At 45.2% G+C, this 26,379-nt stretch overlaps 3 protein-coding genes and 1 non-coding gene across 5 annotated transcripts in view; 3 read left to right on the top strand and 1 right to left on the bottom strand.

Annotated features, from left to right (window-relative positions):
* The window catches only part of LOC126544653 (calmodulin), a 32,927-nt gene extending 22,839 nt beyond the window's left edge, over positions 1 to 10,088 (top strand). For both annotated transcript variants that reach the window (XM_050192096.3, XM_055077792.1), the window contains exons 4-5: positions 2,100 to 2,342; positions 7,184 to 10,088. In XM_050192096.3, the coding sequence (XP_050048053.1) occupies positions 2,100 to 2,342; positions 7,184 to 7,212 (272 nt within the window). In that variant the 3' untranslated portion in view covers positions 7,213 to 10,088. The remainder of the gene's footprint in view (positions 1 to 2,099; positions 2,343 to 7,183) is intronic.
* Positions 10,089 to 16,326: 6,238 nt separating this feature from the next.
* LOC126544651 (uncharacterized) lies at positions 16,327 to 20,268 on the bottom strand. Its single transcript, XM_050192095.3, has 4 exons — positions 20,046 to 20,268; positions 19,726 to 19,922; positions 18,771 to 19,131; positions 16,327 to 16,646 (listed from the first exon to the last, which is right to left on the bottom strand). The coding sequence occupies exons 1-4, from the start codon at positions 20,102 to 20,104 to the stop codon at positions 16,406 to 16,408; spliced, it is 858 nt and encodes a 285-aa protein (XP_050048052.1). The 5' UTR covers positions 20,105 to 20,268; the 3' UTR covers positions 16,327 to 16,405.
* Positions 20,269 to 21,013: 745 nt separating this feature from the next.
* The window catches only part of senju (UDP-galactose transporter senju), a 49,940-nt gene continuing 44,574 nt past the window's right edge, over positions 21,014 to 26,379 (top strand). Inside the window, exon 1 of the mRNA XM_050192094.2 lies at positions 21,014 to 21,292. Within this exon, the coding sequence (XP_050048051.1) occupies positions 21,193 to 21,292 (100 nt within the window). The 5' untranslated portion in view covers positions 21,014 to 21,192. The remainder of the gene's footprint in view (positions 21,293 to 26,379) is intronic.
* TRNAT-CGU (transfer RNA threonine (anticodon CGU)) lies at positions 24,631 to 24,703 on the top strand. Its single transcript has one exon. It is a non-coding gene; the product is annotated as a tRNA-Thr (tRNA).

The raw sequence follows: 26,379 nt of genomic DNA, 5'->3' as shown, positions 1-26,379 counted from the left end.
TGCGTTTCTGTGTACGCAGCCAGACACTTATTCATTCTGCTGCAGCAACGAAGTTGCCACCTATAGTTTGGTCTTTGCAAGCAACACAAAGCCTTGAGACTAAGGACTAACTATGCAGCAAACTATGAACGGAAAATGATAGTCATGATATTTAGATGGGAAGATGGCACTGGATCTGAGCGCAGACCATGCTAGCAGTATTCTAGTTTAGTTCGAGGTTGTTGAATTGCGTGGCACATAATTTCTGGTTCATTAGAGCTAACAGAATGAGGTCAAGGCAAGGGAGCCACTTGGGTTTGGCAGGGGATTAGCTCCAATAAGTAGACTAACATGGTATGAGAAAACTGACACCTGACAAGGGTACCTGCAGTTCACTGGCAAATGCCTTCTTCCAGTGGGGCCTAAAGGGACACTAAAGGCAAATGTTCAGTCAAGCTAAAGTGATAGGTAAATGCTGGGAAACATCTAAGGCATCAATATTATTGTGAACAGAGCTTTCGTAATCGACAAATTGAAATGCGGGACACGATTTGAGACTCCCCTGGGACACTCGAGTGCTAGCCCGACGACATAGGCGCTCTCATAATTCTGTCGCTAGTACTCAACCACTCTTAATAAAAAGATCATACTGCATTGCATTATAAGAGGGAAGAACATGCTACTTGTGCAGTCCTATTCCATTTTTAAAAGAAACGACTCGCTGACGTTGCCCTTGACAACGGTGCGAGCAGCTGAAGGGTTTCATTTTCGCTTTACTCTATGATGCCCGCGCTTTCGCATTTGTTTCATTATCTCATATAGAGGGTTTTAGAATATGGGCCCCAAACGTTTTGGGGCCCCAAAGAAATAGCGTCGAAGCCACTGCGCTTGCGCAAGACGCAAACTGCCTTTGGGTTTTACATTGGGAATGCTATTTCACCGATTTAGCGGGAGCCTAAATAGTGGCCCCAAAAGTTTTGCGTCGGCAAACATGGCGGCACCCATCGAAGCGGCGGCTCTAACCTAGCACCAGACTGGGTTCGATTCGTGGTAACGCGTGAAGTTCGCAAGCTAAAAGTGACTGCGGTTATCGCTTTCTCTCAACTAGCGTGTGTTATGATTGACTCATTAGACGCCGCTGATTTTGAATTCGATTGTGGATTTTATGGCTCCTAGGCCTAACACGGCTAAGCTTGGCTGGTGAAGGCTAGTAAAGTTGGTTTGCTCAAAACTAAGCGCAACTAATTGTTTGCTGCTTACAGAATAACCTCTAAATTGTAATTAAATCCGAATACATGAAAGTCAAGATGACTATTTCTATCATAAAATGGTATATTCTATTTTATTATTTCTAATAGCTTTTCTTTGACGCCGTAGTGGCGCTGTCAGTACAAGACGCTATCCGCAAATGTAAAACCCTATTCTAAAACTCTTCACTCCTACGTGCCCCAACGCTAACACCCGCAAAGCTCTTTGGGACCCCAAACTATTGGGGCCCCTATTCTAAAACTCTCTAGTGTTGCACTGGTTTTGCTGGCTTGTGAAACTCTCGCAAACTGCAAGTAGTGGAGAATGCCCATGTGATGCCACGGGATACCCGAGTGGTCCACGCCACTTGACCAAGTGCAGCTGCAGCGGCAAATCAAACGCTCTGTCTTGGCTCAGTTTCTCTATGGAGGTGTGCTTACTTTAGAAGAGTTAACTGCTGGGCTAGTTGGTGATCTTGCATACTGAAAATATTTTGCGCCAAGAAACAACACACACACAAGAAAGACGTCTTTCTTGTGTGTGTTGTTTTTTTTTTTTGGTGCAAAATCTTTTCAGTATGCAAGGTGTGTTTACGTTTCGAGAAAACAACCAGCGCTGTCTGTCGGATGCTGTTTTACTTACCCACGGCAGGGAAGGATGGTGATGACATATGCATATCCAACATAGCCACCCCCGCTCTGGAGTGGGTGATTCTTGGCATGAAACAAGCACTGTGAAGTTTCTGGAATGGTCATTTAACTGTTCATGTTGACTTAGTATTTGCCTTTAATGTTCCTTGAATATACTGGTGACGACGACGAAGTCATTGTTGGTGCTAGTAGGTTAAATGGAGTTCTTGTTTAACTGCACAGGCAATGGGACAATTGACTTCCCCGAGTTTCTGACCATGATGGCGCGCAAGATGAAGGACACGGACAGTGAGGAGGAGATCCGTGAAGCGTTCCGGGTCTTTGACAAGGACGGCAACGGGTTCATCTCGGCGGCCGAGCTACGCCACGTCATGACCAACCTTGGCGAGAAGCTCACCGACGAGGAGGTGGACGAGATGATCCGCGAGGCCGACATCGACGGTGATGGACAGGTCAACTATGAAGGTAAGTTGTGGTAGTTAGTCCAGGCAGCATGGTCCAGTAAAACCTCATTAATAGGTAGTTGGCAGGGAACGTGGATCAGGTACGCACTAAGCAATCTACTAATTAACCGACAATGGCAGATGAGCGGCTATTGACTTACTGGCCAAAAAAACTTAATTTTCATTCAAACACGCTGACAGACAAGTTTTATTTGTGAGCGTGCAGCAAGAAATGATTTTCATTTGCAACGATGGCTGCATCCTCAAGCTCTGAAATGCTGCAAGCCAATTTCCCCATCAGACCCCCTTCTCTGGAAACACCCTCACGACAGTCAACGCGCTAGCCCCTTCAGATACGGAAGGGCCATCAGCCATGTCGATGACGACGTGAAAGCGCTAGAAGTAATGGTAGGAGGAAACGCATCATAGATACCATGTTTCTGTGTTGCTATCGGTGGCGGCTGCAGTCTGGGAAAGGTCCGCGCACTGCAGTTTCACTATCTGTGGTCTGCACGCACGACATTTCACAGATTCCACACTTGTACGTGCCGAGAAATGTAAATACTACGTACCAACCATTCGGCATCCATTAAGCGACCTCAGCTTAAGTAGTCGGCCAATACATTAGGTTCAATGGCGAATGGGCAGGAGATTTATCACGACTGTATTTACACCGGAATTGCTTAAGTGGCTACATATTAACGAGATTTTACTGTATTGTGCTGCATGGCTATTCTGGGGTGTTCATAAAGTTCGCACTGTTTCAATGGAATAGTTCAAATACAATGTTAGGACATCACTTTTGCAGAAGGCACTGTTAAGGGGGGAAGTGGCAATGAACTTTTTTATTCATGGAAATAAATTGACGAAATTTGGCATGCAGGTGTGATTTGTTATGCTGATATCACAACTGAAACTAGTTTTGTGCTATTAGTTTTCAAGTTACAATTCACAGCCAGTAATGGTCACCCCATATTACACACAAGTTCACCAAGATTTTCACATCTGAATGTTCACAAAGGCCCATTCTGTGCAATAAAGCTATTGGTTTATTTTTTAAATGCCAAAATGAGCATAATATTTTTCAACTTTCCTATGCATGTTGTCTTACTAACGACTAGCAAAATACCCATGAATTTATGAGGTGTAGTTAAAAATGGACAGCTTTATTACTCATTAATGTTTCAGGATCTAAGTGCAAAAGACAGGATGATTTTATCTTCGTTGTGAAATGGCACTGGAATGACTGAAAGCAGCTGCACAAAAAATGAAATCTGAGAAAACTGAGCTCAGTTTCATTTGTTGTAAACATTTAAATCTGTACTTCGAGCACCTAAAACCCGCCTGGGATGTAGTCAGTTGTCTGTGAGGACACATTATCTTTACATTTTGATGTTTTTCGCTTTCTTGTAGCAGTTTCGTGCACTTTGGTTGCCTTTTTGATCATCGCGCATCCATCCGTCGTGCAGAGGTAGATGACAGCGCATTCAAAACGTCCGCTCTTGTCTCTCGTTGCGCAACCTCTTTATTAGTGAGTTGGAGCGAAAGACACCATTGCTCGCGAACGCGCTTTCCCGGTCACCCAACTGTACCGGTAATGCCTGGTGCTGGCCGCGATTCAGACGCTTTGGTACCATCGGGTGCTGTAAGCCCGGAATGGAAATGCGAGGTGGCCAGGCCAGGAAGTTGAACGGCGCCCTTGGAGCGATTGTGCAGAGTTATGGTGCTAGTATAGCCTGCAGTGCACAAAGTGCACCTAAACTACAAACGTCCTCATCTGATTTTTCTATCCTTCTGAACCCCCTCCCCTACTTGTAGTTGCATGCTTGTACAGTCGAACCCACTTGTAACAGTATTCAAGTGCCATGGAAATTCCATTGTTATAGCCGGGTTGCATGAAAAAAATTTGAATGGGGTATGGCGTAGCTGGTGCTAGAAAACTGTAATGGTGGGGAGGCCAGTCTTCCTCCCGCCACTTTCCCCCATCCAGCTTCTGATTGAGTTGACTCGTTTAACTGTAACTCTGCTTCCTGTGCGCTCCGATCACGCGTGAACAAGCCGCGGTTGTCGGCGTTCAAGACTGGCGCTGCTATAGCAACTGCAAAGAGGGGTCACGGGCGGCAAGTGACATACGAGCTCTGCCAAGGCATCGCTTTGGTGGCCCTAAAAGGTGCTTTCTAAAAAATGCGGGAAGGTTGCCGCGGCACCATCTCTGCTTGAGAAATCCAGAAGAAACGCTAGTACGTGATCATGACAAGCATCTAGCCACATGCATCCCACTGGCTTGCACGAGAAAACCAAATGTCCGTCAGCCTTGCTTGCTTTACGCAAAGCTTGCTGACATCCTTCTCCAGGTCATCCAGGTACTCCACGTAGCGAAGCGGAAGGTCCCTCACGAAAACAATCTTATGAGGGACTGAATCATCTACAGGACCTACCGCGGGGACAATGTTTAGGCAGCTTGCCCTACTGTGTCAGCGCTGCTTTCATGGTCATCGCTGTCGCTATCCGATGCAAGCACGTTCGCAACGATAGCCTCACCGGTTAGAAGCACTTCACTTCCAAATTTATAGTAGTGCGCTTTCTTTTCACTGGCTATGTCGCGATGATCAGTGGATGAATCGGCCATCTTCCGTTTCGGCGGCGAGTCAAGTAAGGCTGAAAAACAGCTTGGCCAGGAATTACTTAGACGCAATGAACAAAGACAAGCGCAAGTGACTTAATTCGTTAGCAGAATTACGCAGAATGAGGGCCATAGAATAAAGAACCAACTGAGGGCCCAGCAAGCAATCTAGGAGCAGTGCCGGCAGCGTTGTCAGCACAGTTGGCGGGGTCCATTCGTGTTTCGGAGGGTGGCATGGCGCAGAGCTACGGGCTCAGCCCATTTGTGTTCAGAGGGGTGGAAGGGCTACGGGAGAGATGCGCACGAGGCTGGCGTGCATCTCCCGTTGAGAGAAGTACACAGCGGCAATTCGGGTAGCGGGCGATGGTGCAGCGGTTCACATTTCGCATTCCAGTACCTTTCGGCACGGACACCCAGCGGCCCGACTTAGTCGTTATTTAATGCGGCATGGGGACATGGTAGTGTGTGGGTTATTTCCCCCATAGAAAACATGCAAAAGTTCACAATGCAGCAGCCTTTCATTATAACCGATATATTGTCAAAACTAGTATCACTGTAAGTGGGTTCGACTCTACAACTGCCTGTTAAGTGAGTTATATTCCTGCCTTGATCTTCGATCAGCTTGTGCCCTAAAGGGGGGAGACTACCCTGTAGACCGAACTTTTTTTATTTTTTAAGATATCCGGATGAAACTTTCAGGGTACGTTCACACCACCGAACTATGAGGAACTGCAGTCTCATGAAGATGTGTTTATTAGTTCTAGAGTTGTTGAGGTCTAACTAGGTGGTTCATGTAAATGCCTGAGGAAGAGCCTGGATAAATGCCAGGGCATCGTAGGCAGCTGAAATTCACTGTGATGATCCCTTGATAGATATGCCAGAGGGCTACGAACCCTTTTTCTTTAATTTCCCCTCCAAAAATTTTTAACACTACTTTGAATTTGATGTAGCCAGTAATGACCACATTCATCAAAAATTAATTGCTTATTATGAGTTAACTGCACCAGCTTTCAAAAAAAGAAGCTTGTTACCCCCTGGCAAAGTCATTCAGGAACAGAATAAAAAAAAAAAAATAGCGCACAAATCTGGAGAGTGGTTCTTGAGATATCGCCTTCCCCAGCACCACTACTAGCGAAAAAATCCGTTCTGAGAAAACGGGCCTTAAAGTTGAACACATGTTTTTTATTAGAAAGCTCCTGCGGAGCTTCTAATTAGCTCTTGCGGCTCCGGGCACGCTTTGGTGTGTCGGATTTTCGACTGGCGACAGTCAACAGCACAGTTCTGCCACTGAAAGCGTCTACGCAGTCGGCACTCGCTGTGGAAGATCGATGCTCGTCACATATCGCGCTTCTGCACACTGAACATGTGCAATGCCGGCATCGCATGCAGCAAAGAACTACCGAAAAAGGAAAAAAAGCTAAGAAAATAATCTAAAAGATAGCGCAAGGCGCTGAGCAGCTCACAAGCAGGCGTCTGTAGAGGCGGATGGAGCAAGGGGCAATGACGCGAGCACGGCGGACGCAGCATCAAAGGGAGCAGCCGCAGCTGCCTGCGCAGCAGCCAATGGCAGGTGCGGGATTTGAATGCGCTGCTCCGGCCAGTCGGCGCTTCGCATTGCGAGAAAATGCCAATAGCGCCTCAACCACGCCGACAATGCCATTTTACAACGCGGCAAAACAGACAAACAATTCACGATTACAGAACAGGTAGTTTGAGACATACAACCCAAAAATAGTCTTTCAAAAATTGACTTCAAGATTTTTCGGTTTTCGGTGGCCGCGTCCTCCCTTAATTTGAATTTGTAATTTTGTGATCTCTATTTTAAAAAGTGTTTGCTGGGTGCAAGTGTTAAGCTCTTGAGGTCGATAATGGTTGCCAGAAATGGGATGGCAGCCACTCTGCGGAAACTGTACTACGAAGTTCAGGTGCAAATAATGATAGTTACCATGTTTGAAAAAAGTTAGGTATACAGACATGAGTACAACAAGAGGGAAATGGACAATGGTTGTTTGTTTCAGTCCTCTTGGTCCATGTCTGCAAGCCTAATTTTTTCCAAAAAATTCCTGCCAACTAGCTAAACTTTCTCTCATTCTAATATAGTGAGCAATTTCTGCTCAGTTATTTTATTCGTTGGATTGAACAATGTTCTAGCACATCTGTAGATATGCCTTTAAAGTAACAAATGTGCATTTTGAGTTTTATCTTTTCACACTGACACCAATCTTTCTTTTCTCTTGCAGAGTTTGTAACGATGATGACTTCGAAGTGAAGAGGCTTTCCTGGGGGGTAAAGTTGAGGGGGGAAAGAACTACGGAGGTCCTGTTGTAACGCGAGGCTGACGACGAAAAAAAAAACTGACGTGCGGAGGCTTTTCCCCTCGCGGAAGTCCTGCCGTCACCCCCACTTGTAATTAATGCCGACGACAAGAGGAACAGAAAAAAAAGTATATATAAATTTTGTCGCCCTTTTTTACCCGGTTTATTTTAATTTCCTTTGCATTTTTCACTCTTTCTGATCCTTCTTTTTTTTTTACCTCTTCTCCCTTCCTTGTTTCACATCTTGCGAAACAACCTGTTTGAAGCGCAGAAACACTGCATAGCTGAGACTTGTTGCCAATCATCGACCCCCCCTCCCCCTTTCTCGCCTCGGTTCCCTCTATCGTAGACATGCCTTACATCAATTAACGCGTTTTTGGCAAAGTGTCTCTCACCACGTCTGCCATGGGAAGGTGTTTGTGAGGGTGTTGGCTTTCCACCAAAACAGCCGGTTTGATACTGAAATAAGAGGGGAGAGGGGGTAGGCTGTGACCCGCTGACCTCTCTTCTGACGCTTCACTTTCCCCCTACATGCCCACTACCCCAACTCTGTTGGTCTCTTTCCCGTGTTTGGCGGGTTGTACATCTATGGCTCTGCAAAAAAAAAAAAAGTGTGTACTATAGAGAATGTGCTTGTTGGTGTGAGGTGGTGAAGTTAAGACCCTCCCCTCCCAACTCCCACCCCAGCCTCTCCTGTGGCCCAACCTTTTTCAAGACCTTGCTCGTGTGGGTCGATAGGCATGGTGCGGGGTTGAGAGTGGGGAAGGCTTCGATTGGATTCGGGGCTAGACTTCCGACCCTCCACAGTTTATCCGTTGTTTGCCAGAGCTCATTCCCTGGCCTCTTTCGGTTCTTGCTTATCAGGTGGGCATTCCAACCACCTGCCGGTGATCAGCCCCCCCACCCCCCCAATGCTTGTATAGCTCTTTATTCTTAGTTGCGCAAAAGCTTCCGGTGATTTGTGCCCCTCTCCACGACAAGCATTACGCATCTCCTCTCTGGTGCGATGCCTGCTTTGTTCCGACAAAAAAACTTTTTTTTTTTTTTTCAACACTTAATTGCCTTCTGCGTCGTAGCTGTGTGTGCCAAGACTGATGCCTGATTGAGTGTGATGCAAAGGATGCAGTTGCGGTTGAGAGGGTGTGCGGTGCAGTTTTCCAAAGTTGGCACAAGTTGAGGTTTAAACGTCGACGCCACTCCAACTGAAGTGGTGAACTGTGCACGTCATTCTTTCTCATTGGGCATGTTTTCTTTCTAGTTTCTTGCACTTTTCTTTCTGGCATGGGTGGCATTTCGATTGACGGGATTTTCGTTATTGTCCGACGGACACAAGATAGATCTTGCACACACCTCTTTCATTTTATTTTTTTCTTTCTTAGGTTTTGTTTTGTTCTAGTGAATTTTTACAGCATTTCTCTCTTGCATTGCGCCGCCAATCCGTTAGACCCCGAACAGGACACCGTGCTGATCACGTTTGTGTGAGGGAAAAGGATGCTTTGGCAGGACCTCGTCTCCTAGGGCCTGCACCCTTCGAGTGTTTCCCGATAATTGCATTTGTGGTTGCCGTCGCGTTACTTCCATCACCTGTTTGTCCAGATGTGTTAATTTATTGTGTCAAATTCACTTTCTGTTGCGTTTAATAACTCTGCTCTCATCCTTTAGTTCTTGCCGCTGTTTCTTTTAAAAGCAGGTAACCATCAAAGGAGTCCTTACCTGTCTGTCTACTTGCCCCCACCCCCCACTTTTTTCTTTTTTTGGGGGCTTCTGCGAGCATACGGCTTGCTTCACCCCCTTTTTCGTGCACTTTTTGTGACTTTGGAATTGAACGCTGAGGTCTTTGACAAGGAAAAACATTCCATGATTTCAGAGGTTGTTGGAGATGGGGGTGGCATCATTTTCTTTTTTCCTGGGTATGTGTTTGTTTGTGATTGCCTATTTCTGATTAGAATTTTAGTCCATAACCCCCTGCAGCATCAGTAAAGATGCCATTATTACGTAGAGGTGGAGTTGTCTCATCACAGTTCTCGTATGTCTCGCGGACAGCTTGCCAGCCACGTTGGTGGTGCCGTTGGACTCGCCCTCAACCGCGCTAGCACTTGCTAGCGGACAATGTCCACTTGTGGTGTTCGCGCTTCTGCGGCAGTGCCACCAAATTCTTAAATTTGTCTTTTCCCTGCAAAGAAGTAATACTGCGGCGACGCATGCCTCCAGCCATATCGTTGCCAAGTGCATGATGATCATGTTTGGCTTCTCAACGCTAGGTTCCATCTCGTCAGTGCGTCGTCCAAATGTGGTGGGGAAGGCCTTTTTTTTTTCTTTTTTTGCGGGGGTTTTTTGGAGGCCTTGTGCAGAAACGCTTCCACCTTCGGTAGGTATAGACACGAGAAACTCGCTTACTTCAAAACGCTTTTTCAGGGCCTCTCTCTCGCTTCATCGATTTCCTGAAATCCATTTTTGAAGAATTTTCACCCAAAACAGACACACACACACACACTTTATCCTCTCCTCCCTTTTCCTGTGCCCAGAACCTCTGTCGAACAGTCTTCGAAGATCTCTCATATCCAATCGCCTTGGTTAGTTTGTGTGCTTGGTGCTCCGATAACACACTACCCTCTCCTTTCCCGAATGAACTTATACATCGCGCACCTGGAGAAAAAAAAATATATACGTTAAATGCGGACACCCACAGGATATATGATGCATTGTAATTTCGAGCGATGGTTGCTTAACGTGAGGTTATAAAAGGGGAACGAATAAAAAAAAAAGGCTTGGCAAAGTGCGGTGTACTCTGAGAGCGGAAGAGTTTTTCAATAAACAATGCTTCACCTTTTTTGGGTGGTTTGGATCGATGCTCAAGGGTAGAGGATCTGCTGCAAACTGTATGGAGCCATAACTTGCCGTTGTGTGAACACTGCAGTTTTTGTTTTTTCACGAGCACAGCTTGTGGTGGCGGTGCAGGATACCATAGCGACGGCCTACATCTCGAAGGACAAGGAAATTTTTTTAATGCAAGCTCCTAGTGATGCTGGTCATCAAAAAACTGTTTGCCCTAGGATTTTACCACGTTCATGTGCACCTTTTTTTGAGGTACTTGCTGGCTATTTGTTACTGACGCTGCATTTTTCACGCTATAAGTGACGTAAGCCCACTGAGCCCAGCTTAAGGTGCCAGGCCGAAGGAGATTTGCACAATTAATTCTTTTTCCCATGTCCATACCCGAGTGCAGAAAACATTCTGCAGCATAGCCTGGCTTGGTTAGATAGAGTTGAAAGAAAAAAACTTGGAGGATGCTTCAGCTTCACCTTTAAGAGCGCAACACGATAGCATTCAAAGATCCCAGACTGCTTCTCGTGATTCCCGGCAACTGCGGCTTACGTAATCATGCTTCCCAGGAAATGGTGGTAGCAAACGCTATGTACGAAGGTGAGCATTTCCGATAGAAATGCGGCCTCTTGTGTGCGCCAATCCCAGAGGTAGTTCACAGCCGCGCCAACAAGATAGCATCATTTTCAGCTTTGTTCTTCTTATTTCGCCTTTTTATTATTTTAGTCGGATAGTCTGAGATTTGACATAAAAAGCATTCGCTGTCGGTGTTTTGTTTCACGACATTTGTTTGTGGGCTGTCATTCTCGAAATTCCGAGGAGTAACGTCAAAAATGCAAGACATGTTATGAGCAGCTTTAGTGATAGAAAGGCGCGGCAATATAACCCGCATATACCGCATGGCGTATAGCAAGCCGTGGCATATACCTATACCCAAATATATACGGAAATTTTCTGTCGCGGACAACTCCGTCGACACCGGATTTTCCGTGACATGGGGCCCTTGATCGCATTAAAATTCCATTCTAGTGCAGTTTTCAGTCGCTTGAAGATAAGTGACAAGATATGACACTTAACATATTTGATGATTGAAGTGCTTTGGCAGTGCCATTAGGTACTACGTTCGTGCAAGACTGCTTTAAAGCTGCATCAAGAGAAGTGGGTCAAATATCAATAAACCAGTCTTATTGTTTCTGTTGGAGCACGCTTGTGCTAGTAGTAACACGTAATTGCTGTCTTGCATGACCTCTTGGAGCACTTCTGGAATGCTCTGAAACAACCGCTTCAGTGTGCCATTACCGTCACGTGCTAGCTGTTCCAACGCATGCGAATCGCGAGACTTTGGCGGCACGTACCCTCAGCCTCCTGTCCCTGGTGCCATGTGGAAACAGGCTTGACACATACTGGGACTCAATGTTATTGGACGTACTCCATGACAGAAGCGTAGTGAGAATTGGTCATTGTACACCTTTTGGTGCTGCAAGCTTGAGGTGCTTTGCTGCAGTAGCGTTTGACTGGCCGTCGAAGTTTGTGTTGTCCTACGTAAACATGTACACTGCTTGCAAATTTACATGTGCCCTAGTGTGCTTTGCAGTACGAGTTCACGGTGAAACGCTTCCTGCTTGGTGGATGCTGCCATGTCCCCTAACCACATTGCAACTTGAGCTTAGCATACATATTTTAGCAGTTTAGCAGGTGGGCCTCTCAAAGGCTCAACTAAAGCCCTTCGATAGTTCTTACTACTGCAGTTATACACGGCTCATGAATTCAGACATATACCCTCTTGTATTTCCCAGTTGAACTGAAACAAGCCGCATAGGGGGTGCCACATTCCTTGGTCTAGGGACTATCCTTAATGCACGACTTCTTTAAAGGCTCCCATGGAACAGAATAAAGTACTTTCAGTGTAAAGAGAGGCAAACAAAGATTACTTGTGCTAAGCAGTCTGATATAGATGTATGGGAAGGTGGCTCTGCTGCAGCAGATTATGCAATTTCTTACGCCTGCTACAGAGGGATTGCCTCCTGCAAATGGTTTGACATTCAAGTACGGGTAGCTAGGTTTCAGGCATGCTGGTTTGCTGGGAATTTTCCAGCTCAATATGCATATGGAAACCACACCTCAGAATTGCATCGGCACAGCATTTGGAGAAACTCGGTTGAAACGGCGTGCAATATCTGCGAACTACTTTTGGATGTTGGCATGTCTGCATCCTGCTCAACACACTGGAGATGCAGCCTCGATGCCAAAGACCTCTTCAGTGCCGGCAAAGCACCGAACCTCAAGCAAGAGAAATTTGTTTCTGGAAAACTCTGGTGGCACGGATGTAAGCTGGTAGGCCGCCTTGTTTCTCTATACTGAAATATGGGCAAGTGGAAATTCGTCTAAATGAGAGGAAGCTCTAGCTTGGGCCAAACTCCGATACTACGTATTTACACATGTAAAACACAGAAATGCTTTTCTCGGGTAACCACTGGGCCAGTTTAAATGAAATCTGTCTCATTTGAGAGACAAGCTCAATTCTAGTAACTGTTGGAACAGAGTTTTGATTTAAGGTCTGAATCCTTAGAGGAAGTTTTTAAAAATTGGCGAGGTAAAGAAATAGAAGAAATTAACAAATTTGTAGCTGTGCGCCAAGAACAGATATGGCAGTTAACATACTTTAGAGCATCCAAAGCGGACAAATTTGGTATATCGTTTTATATCTTGCGTGAATTTGCTACATTGTTTACATAGGTTTTGCAGAAGTCCTGCTTGCGTATTAGTGGTATGGTTTAGTGATGTATTACACATCAATTTTGTCTGCTTCAAATGTACTGTTATATGCAACTTGGCAGTATTGCGATACTTCTTTTTTGCAAATTTAAGGGTTGTCAGCTTGATCGTTTAGTTTTCTAATTCGTGATTTTCTGCAATTTTTATAAAAGAATCGACGGCAGGAATCTGAAGATTCGCTACCTAGCCTTAAACTTTCTTAAGTGCAACAAACCTTAACAAATTTGGTGCTGTGGTTGCCGAGAAAAATGATTTCTCCTTTCCCATGTACTTGAATAGGAGCCCCCAAGCTAAAGCTTCCTTTTAAGATGAGCGTTGCAAACATGCCCGTGAGTGAAGTATCAAAACCATTACTATAAGCATGAGGTTTGCTCGATTCACAAAAGGTGAAGGTGGTGCCAGACGTGGTGCGCCGGGCTGTACCGCGGCAGCACCTTTCCTTGCACCCCATTCAATCGAGCACGTGGGTGCAGGGTGCACCGTTAACATGTGCAGAAAAACTTGGCTGAATCGAATAAACTTGTAGTTGCCATTGGCCAGGCTGGTAGCTGGACCAAGCAGCCTCCTGGTAGGAGCAAGCACGAGAAGCAACTCGAAGCACCGCAAGTGCGGCAGCACCATCGATAGCAATAAGCTTTCTTTGCAGACCTTTTCTGGCAGTACCCACTGTCTTACAAAATCGCGATGTCGCCACGTGATGCGCACTCCCGTGTCAACAGCCGAGAGGCTTCTCCCCCACAAAGTGCGAAACACACGGTCCGATTTGGTGTCAAATCCGGCGTCCGACAAACCGGGCAGAATTTCACCGTCCGACAACCGCTCTGTCGTTTGGCCACAGCCAATGGCAGCATGGCTGGCTTGTGACGTCCTCTGATGTTCCCTCCAGAGAGGCGGGCCGGTTTCCTCAGATGTCGGAACACTTAAGCCAATGCAAGAAGTTCATAGAGGAAAGAGTGGTTATGAGAGGTCTGTGGGCACAGAGAAGTACGACATATAAGTATGCAAATATATTTAGGCATTCTATACTCTGAATCAGACACATTCTATAGTAATGGTCGAGTACATGCCCATACTAAGTGGCACATACTCTATGGGCAAGTAACGGATAGTCCAAATATAAAATAAATTTTTGAATATCAAGGAAGCTGTCTGAAATCATTTGGAGGTATGTGCACTTCAGAGAAACGTACGAGCTGGCTGCTAATAAGAGCAAGGAAACAGCTCGTGCATAGAGAAAAAGTTCTGGAATAAGTGGGAGCAGAAGAGTTTTCGTTTCAATTCTAATAAGTGTACCTGAAACTGTTTCTGGGTATGAGCCAGTGTTTGGAGGTAAGACTCACTGCTCTTGGTCATAGAGTGTATTGTCCTTCACCATACTTGCACCCTGGTTCACCATAGGTCTTCCAACTTAACACTGACATTATACTTCCAGGTTTCAGGTTGTGCTCTATCATTTTAATACTCGTAACCGAGGTGTGTTTATTGGCTCACATTTGTTGGTTAAAATTCCTTGATATACAAGCCAGAGCATCTCGTTCCACATTAAGCTGCCCAGGAATGGAGGGAATATATAGGTGGTTCCTTTTCCCATTAGGAGATTCAGACGAGCCTATATATATATATATATATATATATATATATATATATATATATATATATGTATACATACATACAAGATTTTGTCGTGTTCTACGGTTTTATTACAGAGAATGCGGGTGCTCCCACTTTTTTTTTTTCTTTTCGTAACATTCAGTGCTGTGCAAGCAGGCTTAATCAGCGAGACAGCACCGAAGCCCGTAAGGTGAACGGTCCAGCCTTACAATTAGGCCCCGATTTTGTCTGCAGATCCACAATGCTGGCATATTGAACACCAGGGTTCGTATCTGATGGAAGAGGAATGTGATCACTAGTAACATACAAAGGCGAGGTAGAATGCAAGGCGGCACTGGAAGACTTGCTGCCATAAGATCCGGGTCCTACTCCGCAGGAATACAAAGCTGCAGAAATCTGCAGGACAGGTCTGGCTTTGACATTTGGCATTTCTAGTCCTGGCAGACCAGGCACATCTAGAGACCCTTGTTTGATGTGCAACAGCGGGAGTTGACGTACTCTACCTTGTGATAGGAGTGCCACGCCTCTGGCCAGTGCTAGTGCAAGATTAAAAGCAGGCTACCCTCAACAATCTGCCCTGCAAGTTTTCAGCATTACACAAGGCCCAAAGGGGAGTGACAGGAGAGAAAGAAAATGCTATACTCTTTCCTGGAATACCTCTTGGAGACCATCTTTGCGCAGTGTTCAATTGCCCAGACCTAGTTCCTTTTGCCTCTCTCCTTCCTTCCTTCCCAAGTGGTTGCCACAAACTAAAAGGGGAAGTGTACATTTTTAAAACATTTTTAACTACTTGGAATTGTAGTTGCAGAAAGCTTTGGTTAAAAAATCGTGTTGTAGAAGCACACGTCGGAAGCAACACATAGGTTTATCGTATCAACTTCGCTTGATGTGCCAGTGTGATCAAAAGCAATTGCCCAGCTAGAAAGTGCTCCTTAACGAAGCACTATGGGATTGTCACCAATTTCAAGTGTTCACGACTGTAGTATTACTAACATGAATGCCTATAGACATATGCTTAAAGCTGTACTAACGGTGCTGCCACTTCTAAAATCACTGGAAGATAGGTCTGTTCAATCTGCCTGCACCATTTGAACAGGTCTACGAGATGCTGCACCCAGCAATTTGTTCCATCAGTGCAGCAGTGGTGCCCTTTGAACCATGCTGTTCATTTTGGGAGGTGCAGGGCTGGTTCCCAATTTTGCTGCGCCCTCTTTCATGTTGATGCCGACTTGGTGTAGACCTACAGGCGCGAGCACCGTCGAAGCCCCATTTACATGCATTTGCTGTGTCTACACAAGGGCAGGGTGTATTTACACCTCGGAAGCCAACCATGCCACCGTTTCAGGACCGCACAAACTTACGCATTCGGTGCACATTCTGACAAAAACAATATCTGCAGCTCTGCATTCGTTTTGCGTGTCCTGCTGTGCCTGCTCCACAGAAATCAAGCTGCACTATTTCTGAACTTCTCGTGAGCCGCTGTGAAATGGTTCACAGTGGTGGAGGCAAATCAAATGGACCTAGTGTGCATTTGTGCATTCACAAATGAGGCAGCATAATCGAGCCACAAATATAGGCAATGGATGGATAAAAACACTCCACGGAAGCTGGCCTGCCTGAACTGTAAACTCTTTTCTTTTTCGGTTTTGCTCTGGAGGGAAAACATTAGTTCTGGTTGAGTTGCAGTTCGTGCAAAAAATAGATATTTTTCTCTGGTGTTTGGTTCAGTTTGTTCTATACCACAAGACATACATTTGCAAGCCAAAAATTGAAGTACTGTTCCTTTGTGTCTGGATCTTGCGGTGAAAGCTTGGCAGTGGAAATGACACGTCCCTTATGTCCAAGTCAAGCACAGCGTAGAGCACTTTGTGAGCTTTTATTTACAGTGGTCTATGTACATGCCCTTAAAACAGTTGAGTCAGACAAGGAATTCATCGCTTACGGAAAGCTAGCAATGACATTAAAGAAATGGTACAGTTCTTCACTGTCGTACACTGCAACTTCTGTTCTGCAAACTTGGCAACGCACAGGGTTGAAGATGTCGCGGGGGTCATTTACACCTTCAGGAAGATGGCGGCGTTTAGATGACCTCGACGGAAGACATCTGAGCGTTTCTTTTCTGTCGACAACACAATTCTTCACAAACATGGCACGGTACTGTGTGTTGTAGATTTCATGCCTGCACAGAGCAAAGTGTTCAATTTGCAGATGCAAATCCCACAATGTCAATGCCACAACTGCGCTAGGAAAATATGAAAGGGAGTTCAACACACACACAAAACATACAATATTCGTATATTGACTGCGATTACAGAACGCTGGCGTTCTTTACAATAAGACTTGGCGAACTCCATGGCCGCTTTTCCCAGTGATGCGAGGAAAGATTGAGGTTTGGTGGGTCTTTGCATCCAGTTACAAGTGAGAAGATGCTGTTCACAAGGGGTTAACCGTTTTATAATGAGACTGAACAGCAAGTGATGGTAAGGAAAACCTTTTACAGAAATTTCCAAAAACTACAACCAAATGTTCCTACATTCTAATCTGAATGTCTTCCCAAGGGTCTTCAACCTACCTAAAAAGCCACCAGACATCACTCGCTTTCCACTGTTTAGTCGCACATAATGGGGCTCTGGAGCAGTTACAAGGCCATCACCATTATTAGTATTAGGACCTGCCTCTTGTTTCAGAACCTTGTGGGACGCCGTCCTCCAGGGGAAACATTTGCATGCTTATGGGGCGTCTTAGCTGTTCATCGTATGCTGCGTGTGGTGGAGAGGCAATAGGATGGCCATTGTCACTTCACTCTGCAATAACATTGCTCTCATGAAACAAGCTGCAAAAGTTGTGCATATAACTTGTCTGCTTGTGCGCTGTCCACAAAACCTTGGCTTCCTTTACGGCTATAATTTACGGCTGCCAGTCTTCATGTTGAACATTCCGTTTGGACGGATGTTACACACACTGCAGAAACAGCAGCAATGCTCCCCTGAAGGTAAATTAGGTGTTTGCTTTGAACACTCGAACAGATCCTGCTTACGGAATAGCAATATCTATTTTCACTGCACAATTGCTGAGCTGCAAACATGCCTCAATTTTTTTTTTACAGCGAAGCTGTATATTGCTAGCCGGTTCGTCCGTCCATCCGCCTGTCTGTTGCCTGTACGCCGAAAACTCTTCAGGGGCAACTCCATGCACATGCGCGAGAAAAGAGAGAAAAAAAGTTGCGGCGGCCGCTCTGAATGTTATCATCTTCTGTCTATGTATAAAGTGCATGACCATTTCTGCGAGATGTTATCAGACAAAGCTAGCGCCTTGTTATCTTACTGACCACGTTATGACACATCACCTTCATGGCCATATGGAAAACTTGGGATGGAAACTCTCTTTTGCTACCGTTGGAGGATTGAAAAGCATAAAGTGCAATAATGTACCTACCAATTGTCAACTTTAACATCGACCTAGCACGCCCCAGTGGCAAGTGGATTGTATTCTTCCTGTTGGAATGGTCCGGAATTGAGTGCTACACTGACATCAATGTGCAGACCATGCATCATCGGTCGTGTACAGATTTAATCTTTGGCAAGAATGTGTCTACCATGCAGTGCAACTGACTGTGGTGTACCACAGCAACTACAAAGCTATGGTCATTGTGGTAACGAAAGACAAAATAAAGACGACCACAAAGTTACGTGTCTGTGTCTTTGTTCAACCAATATAGAAATAACCACATAAATCAATATAGTCATCAGATTACAGCTTTGCTGGTTATCCTTCTTGCACAGAGTGGAAGGGCACTAAATTTTGTTAATTTCTCTTCCAGTTTTGTGATGTTCGGCAAAGAAGGTTACTAAAATCTATCGAACTTGAACTGCATTTGGTTAATCTATAAAAACTGACTGCTTCAGCACTTGCCTAAGGAGGCCATTTTTGTGTGTCGCATAAGAGGCAAAGCAAGCACTAAATCCAGTGTAGACTTGTACAATTCTTTAAAACTTCAGTCCTTTAACTGAAAGAGATTGATTGCTCGAACAGCAGTGCTACTAGGTCAGTGTGATGACATGCATTTCTAAGTATTTTCTTGCATATGGGCTGTTCTAACATGGAAAGCGTTGCTGGAACCTCTATGTTGCGAGTCTCCAGTTAACTAAACTCGTGCAGATGTCAAAAAATCTGACATCCCAAGAAATTTATTATGCTGTTGCCACTTGTGTTCCACTTTTGCGCCTTTTTTGGATTACCAGACCACACTCAACTTGCTCCACATGCGTATGTTTACTATTTCTCGTATCTCTAAATGACTTACCGCTGACAGTCGAGGCAGAGAAGCGTCATACAGCCCGGACAATTAAGGACGGCATCACTCTGGGGCAATGGCTTGACTTTACCACCATCCTCGTGCTTAGACTCATTAGGAAATATGCAGCTTCGCCGTTGTTCGTTAACCCATTTTTCATCTTCGTCATCCATTTCTGGATCATAGAAGAGGTCATCGTTAGACGGACCGCTCTTCTCGGCCTTTTTGTCACCATCTTCTTTCACCTTGGGTGCTGTGCCGTCCGCTGCAGTCATCTGCACAGAGTCTTGTGCTTCGCGACTCTCCGTCTTTGCATCTTGGAGGCCACCTCCTGACTGGCCTGGTTTCTCAGTGGTGTGTGCTTGCTGACCTGTTATAATGAATGTTGTGACCTTTCTTAGTTTCACGACTGCTCCAAATAATCAAACACACATATGAGCGTACAACCTTGCGCCTAGCTACTGACGTCCTAGCGGTCAGCATTTCCCGGCGGTCCAAAATGTTGCCCAGTTCAACACATACAATGTGCCATAGGCCTGTGCCAAGATATCGTCTCCTTTCTGTGTGCATGGTGCTCCCAGGTGTCACGGTGTTAGTGTAGCTGGCAAAGAAAGGAATGCTATTCTAATTTTTTACACGGGAATCGGTAAGCTGTATGAGAGCTTGTTTTCCTCCAATTTTCCCATGACACTATCATTTACATAAATTTACCGATAACTACCAGTATTCCTAACGTTACAGCTGTGCCAAGTCCAGGCACGAAGAACATTAACTTAATCTGACAATCTCTCAAGAACTGTCGCACGAACTCCACCTCCCAAATGATCTGCTAGTAACTAGCACTCCCAATAGCAACCGAAGATACGTGAACATTTTATTTATTTATCTACAGAATCGTTCGACGGTAGGCTTTGATCCCCCAATAGCACGCCGCTAATTGACGCTGTCTACTTGACGCGCTTACCTTTCACCGCTAGTTGTTGACGGGACCGACCAGCGCCGATTCCAGAATCCGTAGAAGCGGCGTCGAACAGCTGTCTCTGTTCGAAGACTTTAAGCGTAGCAGAGAGCTCGTCTTCCATCTCCTTGTCGAAATCATCTGCCTGAGCAGGCTGGGACAGATACTTCTGGCGAATGTAAGCTTCGAAGGCATCTTCAGAACTGCAACAAGAGCAAATTGAGACGCTAGACCGAATGTCTAGGGAAGAACAAAGAAAAATCAACAGTTTTTTTCACCCGCTAGTCACTGCGCAGCGAAATGAACGGCGCAGAGCCCCAGCCTACCTGCTACTGTCGTAGCCTTCGCTGTCCGAGTCCTCGCAAACCTGATAATCGTACTCCATGCCGGATATCACCAAAGAACAGTCACGTTAATTTAATCGTCCCGTAGCACGCCACAAAACGTTTCACCAGATACGGCGATATGCTGCGGACACTGCGGATCATGGACAACTAAAAGCCATGTTTGTTTGGAAATTTAAGGTGCGGATTGGATTGGATTAGTACAACAGGCGTTGCTGCTGCTAGTGCTACAGTCTTCTAGAAGCTACAGAAAAAGCTGCAGCTAGTAGCTCTCCCACCGCTCCCACAACGTTGGCTCCCACCATAGAGTTTCTAAATAAATATTAATATACTAATATGAAACTCTGACTCCCACCCTGTTTCCGAATGTGGCGCACGCCAGCACATGCCATTGTACGAAATAATTAAGTAGTCTGGTTTTGTAGAAATGAAATTAGTCTCTCAAATATTCTGGGCTTTGCAGCTTTAGTTTTTCAATGTTTGATAATTTTGTGGCCCCATGTAAGTTATGGCCAGTATTCTTCAATTTAAATCAAGCGCACGTGACCCAAATTGTATACACTTTTTTATAAAAATGAAAAAAAATAATCTGTACAAGCTTCTACGTGCGCTTTTTTAATTACATAAGTCACAAAAATTTGTACCACAACAATAAACATTTTCTAACCGCTTTTGAAGGGTTTCACAAATTTATGCGCCATCTGTGCATAGAGAAAAAGTTAGTTCTAAAATATTAATTTGTTTAGGCTTGAAAAATGTGTTTTTGATTTTTTGAGGAGGTGGCAGGGTGATTACAAAGATATTACTTTTTTCCGGGATTTGAAATTTGAAGGGTGGTGAGAGTTTTGCAACTAGCAGCGTTCAAGAGCTGGCGCTAGTGACGAAAGAAGGCGAGGGAGCATCTTTCCTTTCTTTAGATCACTATCATCATCATCATTATGCAAGGGAGAACGAAAGAGAAGTAGCGGATGGTGAATGGGAGCGGTGATGGGAGAGCCCGCGGTGTGGGCGGTGCGCGTCTGCTTGAATTTCGCTGCGTGATCAGAGGGCTTGCATACACAGCGGCGTTTCCTTCGTCGTCAGGCTGGATCCGCACGGGCGACGTGGTGCCGAGTTAGGGCGACGAAGGATGGACGCGGCGACGAAGCAGCGCTTTCTGGGAGAGCTCTTCCCAACTCGCCTGAGCGCCGTTGTGTTTGTGGCGTACATCGGCTTCTTCGTCAACCAAGGCGAGTACGGATCTAGTTTCGAGTCGTGCGGCCCCAGTCCCGACAGCTTGAGGGCACATTCACACCGGCGACTTGAGGAGGTCGCGCGACCATTTGCGACTCGCAATCAAAAAGCGACCGAAGGCGACTGATGCTCACACCGGCAAGCCCGGCTGAGCGCGACCCGCAAGTCGCAATCCCGGAGATTATCGTTCTCAGCGAGAACTCTCGGAACCTACGCGGAATTTGAACGCGACGCCGGAGGAGGCCGGATGTAGACACACGAAAGATCACTTCCGGTGCGCCGCTGATTGGTTTATCAGTTTTGCGACCACGGTCGCGCGACTGAAAAATCGCGCAGAGAGCGACTGGCCCAAAATGGTCGCTTTTCAAGAAAGGCGACCGTTTGCGACCATTTGCGACTGGTCGCTTTGCGACCAACTTGGTCGCGCGACCACTGTCAGTCGCCGGTGTGAATGAGCCCTAAGTGACCATGCTTTGCCTATTTCATATTCGCTGATCGCTGTTTTGCTTTGCGCTGTGTGTGAAGCGCGGAAAAGCGGCGTTGGCTCGCGTCTCAGCTCAAGACTGGGAAGTCTGCACATCGTGTCGTCTGCATGCAGCGTTTTGTCAGCTGTCAACGAGCGTAGCTTTTCCTGTGTTCATATCGTTACCTTTCAGGTGTTGCTGTGGGACGGTTTAGCTGCGCGTGAAGCGTCTTCGCAGGTGTCGTTTAGTTTCGGATCTGACTTCGTTGCAAAGGAGTTGGAAACATTGTGAATTAGCGTGTGGATAAATTCCCGTGCCGCTGTCGCTCTGATTGCGCGGCTTTATTTCGATTGTATTCAGTGCAGGAATACGGTGCCACTGAAATTGATTATCGTATCAAACTGTTTCAGGCAGTCACATACTCGTGGCGTACCGTTCCTGCAACTGCATTTTGGCCGTCATGTTGGAGCTGGATTCAGCCATTTGAAGTACGGCGCGGCGTTCGAATCTGTCTCATTGGGAAACCCACAATCTTAATTCGGGGAGCGCGCCTTTCATTCTCGTTATTCCATTTTACTCGAGGCAGACGTCGTTAAGGATCCGTTTCCTGCCGGTATAAAGACGCTAGACATATATATTTCCGCGTTCAGACGCGGAAGTCCGGTGCGTGCGATTCGCTTCGTCGCTGATAACACGCTTCAGCACCAGTACGTACGCGTTATTGTATTATTGTTACTACATCGATCGCGGCAGAGCGTGCTTATCGAAGAAGCTGGTAGGCAGTGTGCCAAGTGTTTTGCCGCCCTGCACACGCTGGATAAGGCCCGCGCATAAGTAACGTATGCTCATTTCGTCCCTTGTATGAAGGAGCAGAATTCCGGACATTCATGCGTCGTGAGTGGCAACCAAGGGTCGTAATTTCAGTAATCACTTTTGCCTGAAGCGGTTGGGGAAATTGACAAGAGGCGTGCGTAGAAGCTGGTTGGCCGCTCGCCTGATATTGGGCTTCAACACTGTTTTCTACGACGTACGTTATCGAATAAAAGAGAAAGAAAAGAGAAAGAAAGAAAGGTGGCCGATACAATGCATAACGTGGATACTTATTAATCAGGGGTGTTCGAATATTCGGAAACTTCCGAATAACGAATTGAATAGTGTCCTATTCGATTTGGTCTTCGAATCGAATACAGTCACCATTCGCAAGTGCGAATACTTTTTCCTATACTGTTCGAATATTTCGAAATGCCAGCTGCGCCCAATTAAACATAAAATTGGAACAGAAGTACGGTAAGTTTTCACCCCTCCCCCTCCGGGCATAGCATATATACACAATACATAATAACTTGCGTAGTGGAGCTGGCTACGTCGCTTAAGTAGCCATACTTTACAGGCTATGCAGCGATCATTTGTACTCTCTGGAGAGTCTTGTGCACGCGAAGAAACTACTTGTTTGCTCCTAAGGCTCCAATTGCGCTCTTAATAAACAACGCTATATATTGTACTACGTAATGACACAACCTTGCTAGCTTTAAGAATAATATGATGTGAACATTGTTTCATATTAATTGTGACAACGGCTGTTCATTATTCGAAAACTGTTCGATTCGATTCGCCTCTGGCACTTCTCGCGCGCTCGCATTATTGATATTGGGTCAGCCTGTGGGCAGTTAGGCAGCGATTAGAATAATAATTATGAGGCTTGCAGAATAACGAATCGAGTAGCGTCCTTCTCGATTCAGTATTCGAATGCAGTAGTCACTATTCGTAAACACGAACATTTCTCGGCTGTTTCAAGAGGTCAACTACGTGCAGTCGAACATGAAACTGGAGCAGAAGTGCGATAAATTTCGTGTTTGCGGCAGTGTATGTATTCGTATCTCCATGGTGCGCCAGCGGCCATGGCAGTACAACAGTAACGAAGCACAGGAATCTCACGTCATCAGTTGCGCGTATAGGATAGTACGTGTAGTGCTCGTTGAAGGCGCTAATTCTGTTTCAGGGGAATGCAAAGGTGGCGGATTTGGAAAATTAATAAATTGCTTTGCCTGACCACTTATGCTCACTGTTTACCAATTAAGCAATTTTAGCTGATGGTTTGTTACAGCGTTACAATGCAGCTTAATGTAAGTAGCATACAAATAGTCATCGTTATGGTTGTTACAAATGCTTGCTATTATACAATGTTATCATACGTTTATTTTTTCAAGAATTCTGGTTATTTTAGCGGGAAGTTGTTCTTTCCTTCTTTTGCACATGGCAAAAATGATCGTAAGATACACATATGCTGTGTTGCACGCACAAATCTTAACTTTATGCTGGTGATCAACGAATGCACCGAGATAAATAATATATGATCGTGAAATGAAGTTCGGACACGGAGTGTAGGGTATATAGTGATACTGTTTATGAGGGGAAAAAAAGTGATACTGCACTAATGCGATCATTGTTCGCATAAAATGCGGGACCCTGATGATTCACGCACAGTACTATCCGTCACGGCTGTAGCCTTGTGTGCTTTAAAGAAGGCACAAACTCACAGAAGTCTCTAGATTTAATGCACGATGCTCAACAATTTAGTAATGAATATGTGGTTTGCAGGTTCGCATGACAGTCCTTGAGCCTTATCAGTACTGTATATCTCAAACCTTAAAACAGTACCATCGCTCTAGACAGAAATGACGAAGGCTGTATACGTTACCGCGTATAAAAATTGATATGCGAACGTGTATGTGTGTGCATATATATGTATCATCACCATGTAAAGCCAGCAGGCAATGAAGCCAAGGCTCTGAGTGGCGCTGGATAACAGTCCCAGGGGTAGATCTGTAGTGTACGCAGATACGTAAGTTTTAACGCGTATTGGGATGGCCGTCGCTGTAGCACAATTGGTAGCGCGTCGCACGCGTAATGCGAAGGTTGTGGGTTCGGTCCCCACCGGCGACAGGTTATTTTTTCGCCCACTTTCCCCGTTCATTATTTTCTGCGTTTCAATTTCAACAACTGCTAATTACCTGTATGCTTTCCTTAGCTTCACTGCCTGGTGGCTTTATATGGTCGTGATAAACAAAAATTGAGGCCCTCTGTTTTCCTTCTCGTCATATATATATATCTTTCCGGAAGAGGGTTGTAGCGCCGAAAAACACAACACACAGCAAGCGAGACAGGACAGGCGCTTGCTTTGTGTTGTGTTTTTCGGCGCTACAACCCTCTTCTGGAAACATGCATCAACTAGCCCCCCAACAAGTATTACATATATAAGGAGAAGGAAAACAGAAACCCTCAACGGCTTCTAATGATATGGTTAATAAAAAATCGGGCCCCTCGGTTAACCCCTTTCTTCTCGTTCATATTATATATGATATTAGAAGCCAACAAACAAAGACACCAAGGACAACATAGGGAAAATTAGTTGTACTTACTGATTTTATTGAACGCTCTCGAGGTTAGTTATAGTATTAAAACATAAATGCCCAAAAACGTGGATGGGGAAACGGCGCCGCGGTAGCTCAATCGGTTGGAGCATCGCACGCGTAATACGAAGACGTGTGATCGTACCCCGCCTGCGGCAAGTTGTTTCTTCATCCACTTTCATTCCCATTAATTTATCATTTCTTTAATGTTGTTTACAAATACAACCGTCTCTATTTCGAGACATAGCCGGAGTGGGTACAGATTTTAGTACATATTGAAACGAACAAATCAACAGTTGATATGATTAGGGGTCATATAGCAGGAGTGGGTGCAGATTTTAGTATATAGAAAAGAAATGACACTAGAAAAGATCAAATCAGCAGGTGATATGATTAGGCAATTGTTCAAAAGAACTCTTCAAATGGCAATGCGCGTAGCGAACCATCCAAACTGTTCCAAATGCGCGTAGCGAAACATCCAGACTGTTCCAAATTTCAGTTGTAAGCGGGAAGAAAGAAAATATTTAAGAGTCAATATGTGTGCCTAAAAGGAACGATGTTTAGCGAATGGCTTTGTCTGGTTGAACGTGCGCTCGAAGGTACAAAAGAGATGGGTGCCTGAATGCCGGATGACTTGTGGATAATCTTATGCAGCAAAATGATACGTTCATGTGTGCCTGTATGTTTGAGAGCCTGCAACGATAATATGTGGACCTGTGATAACGACCATAGATGAATCTGATTGTTCTTTTACTTAGTTAGCTTACATTCCTTTGTCGCATTTTTTAAAGCACGTTTAAGGTAGCCAAGTTTCCTAAGCGCTTTTCCAGAGTTGTGGTTAATGTGAGCATGCCACTTAAAATTATGTATAAAAATAACACCCAGGCATTTGAAGTCGCTAACACGAGACAAGTGGTTGCCATTAACGTTGTAAGAAAAATACAATGGCTTGTTTTTGTTACCAAAGGACATTGCGACTGTTTTATTGAAGTTAATTTTCATTTGTCACGTGTTACTGCATACGCAGAACGAAAAAAAAAAACCTTGTTTAGTTCCTCTTGATCATGAGCGTTAGTAACAGTGCGGTAAAAGACACAATCATCAACATATAGGCGCAATTTGACGGCGGTGTTATTAGTTACATTTACTACGTCATTAATGTAAATTACGAATAACAGAGGTCCGAGCCCTGAGGTACGCTTAATGTAA

This window comes from Dermacentor andersoni, chromosome 10 (assembly GCF_023375885.2).
Source record: "Dermacentor andersoni chromosome 10, qqDerAnde1_hic_scaffold, whole genome shotgun sequence".
Taxonomy (NCBI): domain Eukaryota; kingdom Metazoa; phylum Arthropoda; class Arachnida; order Ixodida; family Ixodidae; genus Dermacentor; species Dermacentor andersoni.
This window is presented reverse-complemented; position numbering and strand designations above follow the sequence as displayed.